At 41.3% G+C, this 6,349-nt stretch overlaps 1 protein-coding gene across 3 annotated transcripts; it reads right to left on the reverse strand.

The window, feature by feature from the left end:
* Nucleotides 1–212: 212 nt before the first annotated feature.
* TSPAN6 (tetraspanin 6) lies at nucleotides 213–5,088 on the reverse strand. Of its 3 annotated transcripts, none has more exons than XM_070785389.1 (8): nucleotides 4,766–4,991; nucleotides 3,681–3,869; nucleotides 3,342–3,416; nucleotides 2,720–2,818; nucleotides 2,321–2,455; nucleotides 1,955–2,038; nucleotides 1,121–1,226; nucleotides 213–439 (listed from the first exon to the last, which is right to left on the reverse strand). In XM_070785389.1, the coding sequence occupies exons 1-7, from the start codon at nucleotides 4,850–4,852 to the stop codon at nucleotides 1,158–1,160; spliced, it is 738 nt and encodes a 245-aa protein (XP_070641490.1). In that variant the 5' UTR covers nucleotides 4,853–4,991; the 3' UTR covers nucleotides 213–439; nucleotides 1,121–1,157. The 3 variants fall into 3 exon arrangements, with proteins under 3 accessions (XP_070641490.1, XP_070641492.1, XP_070641491.1); XM_070785390.1 differs by lacking the exon at nucleotides 213–439 and adding an exon at nucleotides 820–843 and having other exon boundaries at nucleotides 4,766–4,997; XM_070785391.1 differs by lacking the exon at nucleotides 3,342–3,416 and having other exon boundaries at nucleotides 4,766–5,088.
* Between the last annotated feature and the right edge of the window lie 1,261 nt (nucleotides 5,089–6,349).

Here is a 6,349-nt window from a genome sequence, read left to right on the forward strand (position 1 = left end):
TGGGTGTTATCCAACTACTGGCTGGAATTAAATTACAGTGTGACTAATGAAAACATTTTAATTTCTTGAAGCAAAGTATACAATCACACCAGATAACTCTGGCTGGGAAAAGGGCAAGTTTGGAAGGGTCAGTTTTCGATCTTACTACATGAACAGCAAACTCATTGTCTATCAAAAGCCCCATACCAAGACAAAAAAGTCAAGAGGAACAGTTTTGCTTCGTTTACAATTTATTAAGCTCTTCCAGTGTTTCAGAGTGATATGGAGATTTCAATGATGTAACATGAATGGGACAAAAGGTGGACTTCGAACGTATCAAACAACTGTCTTGATCGAATCAGACTATTGATGTAGTTTTTCAATCTATCTGTAACAAATGTAGGTCTTCCATCCAGGTGATCTTGTAATTCACAAGGTTGGGGATAGGGATGTTAATATCCTAAATTAAAGGAAAAATAGTTAATTTCCTTGTAACCCAAACTTCAATATCTGTATTCATTTGCACGCATTTTAATCTAGTCTGCTAATGAAGATCTCCACGTGTTCCCAGTGAGTGACTCAAATCAAATGTGAAGGGAACCCTAGGGATTAATTCAGCCAGCTATAGTTCTCACATTTTATCATTCAAATTCTGAAGTTATTGAAACACATGTTTCTCCAAAATCTAGTTAAGCTAGATGAGTTCATGGCTCTAGTAATACCAGAAGACTGCAGTAAATGAGAATTGGGTAAAAGACCAGGGGAAAATGCCGGTATTGATCAAGAGCCAGAGTGTACTTGCCAGGGACACTTACAAGTAAGGTCACTATTAGGATTCTTCATTTCTCTTCATTAGGTTCAAATCTGTTAGAAATGGGACCACGAAGGATCTTTAGGCTGACATGTAGGTAAACCCAGAGAGGCCCATCTGTCCTTTTACTGCCATGATATTTTTGCGAGACTAGTGCTTATACATGGCTGTGCTGTGTCAAGTCACTTCAGTTGTGTCCCACTGCTAACACAATACTGATAATATTTGAATGCACTGCTGGACATGATCTTCTTTGCAAACTCAGTCCCATTCATCACATGTATAGGCTGAAGTAAACACTGACAGTGCTGAGGATCAAAATGAACATACCTTAAAGTTGGAGAGTAATAGGCCCGTGTTATGTTGGTTACACTATCTCATACTGGTTATTTGTAATGGCACGAGAGAGGCAGTAAGCTAGAAAGATTCCAATCAGCTGGAAATAAAATATAAGCAAAACTAAACATACACATACACATAAAGCTTAAATACCTGAAGATACAGGTCCTTTCACTTCCAATTCACTACTTATTTCCTTAAGTTTTTTCTATAATAAGCTTATACATGATGTCTTAACTACAACTGTGATCTGGAATTTCACAACCATCCCTGACATAAATCAATCTGGGAAAATCCTGAAGTTTGGGGAAACTTTTCTTATTCTTCCTCTCAGTTATCAGAGCAAAAAGGATATGGCTTAGAATTAGCATCTCATCAAGTAAAATCTCCATCTATGAGGCAGTACTGTGATAATGAAAATGCTGTCCAGCATGGCAGCAATTAGCCACATATGGTTTTCAAGCACTTCAAATGGAAGCCTAAGGAGCTAAAATTTTAATTTCATAGTTATAACTTTCGAAAGGTGGCTATTTTATTAGAGAGTACAGATTCAGAGAGACCTAAGAGGGCAGGTCTCACAGAACTCTGGCGTTGTGGAAAACAGCATGGTAAAACAGGATCCAAGACAACTGAAAACTGGAATGGAAAGGGCAAAACTACTGTTTCTACTGAGATGATCGACTGAGTTTTGTGAAAATGTGACTTCTCTAAAAAATGTCCTTGCTATACAGGGCCCAGAAGCAAAAACTCAAAGCCTTCAAAGTGGAAATCTTGTAGCCTACACCTACAAAAGTGATGAAACATTTCCTAACTACAAGGACTTACTTGGAAGCAAGCGACTCCAAAAGAAATTCCAGCAACAACTCCCATTTCTGACTCTATAATGGTCATCACCATTATAAAACAACCCTAATGGAAGAGAAATTAAAAAAAAAAAAAAAACAGTAAGTACAGTCCAAGCAATAATACTTTGATCACACATCTCTGCAAAAGATGATCTTTGTTCTTTTATTCAAATTATTCTTTCATAACAAATCCTATCTCTTTTGAGGGACATAAGATTCGTTTTTTGGATTATGCATTTAAGTGTCACTTAATCACAAGTCACAAATTTTCTGAGCTTCAGTTTTCTGCGCTATTGCAGATTATGTGTATTGTGAGTGAAAATTAAATTCTTTTTTTACTCCTTACTTCATTGTTTACTTTATCTGCATCTCTCTGAGGAGAACAATCTTCAAGTTTACAGCAGCTTTCAGGAAATCCTTTTTCCGAGTAATAATTAGTATCCTTCCAATCTCTATAGTTGGTGACACCACAACAATGCAACTGAAAAAAATCCAACCAAAGCATTTAGAGTTCATATTACAACTATGTAGTCAAACAATTACACCAGCATCTAAGATTATACTCAGTGATCTCTATCCTATGACATTGGCATTAAAATTCATGAGATAAACATTTTGGAACTGGTCTGACTTTCACTGCTATACTGCAAGTGGACAACATATGATAGGCAGGGCCCTATCATCTTCTCTGAGGGAATAGGGAATGTGTTTCCTTCTTGAGAAACCACCAGCTATGACCACTTACCATGCTTTGGATCTTGTCTACTGCATCACTTCTATAATCTCCTGTAGCGTTATACTGCTTTAAAGCTTTCTCATAATTATTCTTAAGGCTGTTCTTAATCTACAGCAAAGAAACACAAGGCTGGTAAACAAAGATTCTAGAATGTTCTTTTGATCTCCAGGTCAAATAGGAAATTGCAGCAACATATAATTAATATCTATGGTCCAATTCTATCTTCTAAGTGATATGGTTTTGCTAAGGGGACTCCTAAGCAAAACATTCCAGGAAAAGATGATAACTATGAGAAGTTCAAAGTACAATGGGAACCTATATTTATTCAAGTGGCAGCTTTGTACTGCTGTATCGCCCACCCTCACTACCACTTTGTTAAACACTCTCCTGGATGAGGCCTCAGTACTCACTGAATGATTTCCTAACCCCAGATTTAACAAAGTGGAATTCCAATTTCTAATTTGTTTTTAAAGTTTTGACAAGTGGAGAAGGTATCAATTTTGTGTTACCAGTTTTGTGCTAGTGAAAGCACTAGTGAAAGCTGTCTTTTAACTCTATTACTTAAATTTATCCAGTTTTATCTCTTAGAGGATAAATTTTCACATATTCAGGTTCCCAAAGGCAAGCTTACCTCATGTCTGAAAACAAATCCTATGATAGCAGCGACCAGTTCAACCAAAAAAATGAGAGTCAGAAACATTGCATACTGTGGGATAAAAAGAAAGTCCAAGTCAGCATAAATAAGATACGTGACAGCTGCAAAGCGAGTCAATGTTCAGCACATTGTTACTGAAAAGGGCAGGGAAAACACAACAGAAGTGGGAATTGGCAGCTATACTGTTACTTGCTAAGTTTTCATAAGGAAGAGGAAAAATCAGAAAGGGGCCATGCCTAGTTCCAAGAAACAAAGCCTACAACATATTAGCCTTTTCAAAAACCAACAACCAATTTTAAGAAAACAAGGACTCACCAGTTTCAGCATCCATGCAGAAGCTCGGCAGGTAGCAAAACAGCCAAAGGTGCCCAAAAGAATAATGACAGTGCCAGTGCCAATGAGCACAAAGGGGACATTGGTGGCCTTCTCATTTAAAAGGGAAAAATAATTCTCTAGGCTCACCTTGCCCCAAATGCCAACGGCAAGAAGGATAACACCAGTGATCTATGTGGGAAATCAGAGAATAGAGAGTTATACACTGTATACAGTAACATCTTCAAACCACACACCACTAGATGTTTAAGAAACAATAGGTGTGAGAATTGACGTAGCACTCTGTGGCCACAGAACTGTGGCTGGGATATGGCAGACAAGGGGGGACTGTACAGAGGGTTAGGAAGGGGAGCTGCACACAAGAACAGGTCTTGATAAACCCACACGCTGGACAGCTGTAGCCAGGACAAAACCAGGGGGCAGCTAGGCTTCTTGACAAAATTCTTAAACTTGATGTTTTTTTTTTTTTACCCTAGGGTTCAAAACTTCCTTAACCCATTTACTCCCGCTTTAGGAAGAAAACCTTCCCGCAGGTAGGGGGAGAGGGAGTGTTCGTAAGTGTTCCAGAAACAAATGTGCACAGCGTACAAAAGAATGGTTCACAAAGCAAGCCTAAGGATAGACTGGCGGGAGCGGAGCCATTATCATACTTACCTGCGAAATACTCCCCTCTTATGAAGCAGTGAAAAGAAAGAGACTATTATGCAAGCGAGCCCTCACCGGGCCCGGGCAAGCCTTGCTTCTCAGGGGACACTCTCTGCTTGCTTTGGGGGCGGGGGGGGGGGGGGCGGTCACTCCATTCCAGGCGCCCCGCATCTAATTCGAACGCTAGGCACTTCTGGTCCTGGTTCAGCCTCTCGGCTGCCCAAGACCCCGACCCGAGCGGGCGAGATGCCCGAACCCGAGGTGGAGTCCCAGCGCCGAGGTCCCAGCAGCGACCGCCGCCCCAACCCCACTCGCGCCTCCCTTCCCACTTCGGATCCGAGCTCCCTCGGCTCGGGGTCACACACCCCCTCCCCGACTCCAGCCTGGGATCCCCTCCAGTCCCCGGAGTCTCCGTCTCTCACCCAGAAGATGAATGTGTAGATCAACAGGACGCTCTTGAAACAAGTGATGACCGGTTTGGTCTGCAGCCTCCGAGAAGGGGACGCCATGACTCGCCAGAGACCCTGCCCGCTGCGCCAGGCGATCGGAACAGCTAGCGAGGCGCGGAGCCCCCGAGTCTTCCCGGAAACTGCCGAAAAGTTACGAGCGCCCGCAACTGAGAAGAGCCGGAAACACTGTACAGTTTTCTAGAGGGTAAAGTCTGGGAGGCTGTCCGGAAAGTGACGACAATTTCCGAGCGCCCTCTGCCGAAGGTTGCCGAAAACGCTACACAAAAGGTTCTAGTGTCGGAAATTTCTTAGATCTTCAGAGTGCAGGTTGCTTCATTTTTTCGCTTATGGAATATTTCCTGCCCCCCACCCCTCTCCATGCCCTTATAAGTGCATCATTATTGTTTCTAACACCAGCAACGCCAGCAGCACTCTTGAGATACGGCCTCGCCGGCCCCTAATGCCCTAAAAGTGGGGGGGGGGGGGGATGAAAAGAGGTTAAAAGTAACCTAAGAAAAAGTAACCTAAGAGTATCTTATTACGTAGCAAAATACTCTCAAGACATGGACCTATATTTCCAAAGAGAAGCAAAAGCAGTTCGCAGAGCGATCCATCCAGTCACATGTTTTTAGACAAAAACCTAAAGGAAAAGTGCAATTTACGTGAGTGGTGGAATTAGGATGATTTTTTTTTTTTTTTTTTGTCTCTTGTGTTTTTTCGATTTTTGAACACTGTTTTAGGAGGTGGGGAAGGGGCACAAGAATAATAAATAACCACTTATTGAAAGAATTCCAAAGGTAGATAGGAAAGTAATGAATTTTAGAATTTCTCTACAAGAATTTGCCAAAAATTCTTGCCTTTATCCCTCTCCCTCCTTATCATCTAAATTACTGGAGATTAAGGAAAAGTGCTTTAAAGTAATTACTCCTGAAATGTAAGTTCAGCTATTAGCTACAAACTTTCAAAAGGGAAGGCGCTACAGAGAATACCCGGTAAATGTGACTCTCTTTTAAATGTTAAGACTGAAAGGCACTGTATATTCCAGCCCTCTGTATTTTCAGATCAAGAACAGCTGAGCATAAAGAGGCTGAAATCTTGGGTCACACAACTAACAGCAAAGGCAAAACTAGAGATAACTGTGCTTTTTCAATCCTCTCCTCTATTATATAAGCTGTATATGGTATTTGGTGCCTACTCATCCCAAAGAAATTCTACCAGTTGCTTAGATCTTCCTAGAACTTGAGACTATGTGTTCCTAAGGACTTAAACTGCTTCCAGGATGGGAATGAATCACCAGAAAGTTTCCTGTCCCTTATGTACACAGGCAGACCTGAGTCAAACTCTAGGGTAAAGTGTAATTTTAAAACACACACACACACACACACGCACAACAGCCCTCTTCACAATCTCCTAAATACTGGAGACCTCAGGATAGATAGGGATTTTTTTTTTTCATCTGTTAAGGTCCGGTTTAACAAAAGTATAAGCTCTTTAAGGGAAGAAACTGTCAAATGTGTGTGTCAGGGGGAGGTGTTTCTAGGGGGATGGGATTAAAAG

This window comes from Bos indicus, chromosome X (assembly GCF_029378745.1).
Source record: "Bos indicus isolate NIAB-ARS_2022 breed Sahiwal x Tharparkar chromosome X, NIAB-ARS_B.indTharparkar_mat_pri_1.0, whole genome shotgun sequence".
NCBI lineage: Eukaryota > Metazoa > Chordata > Mammalia > Artiodactyla > Bovidae > Bos > Bos indicus.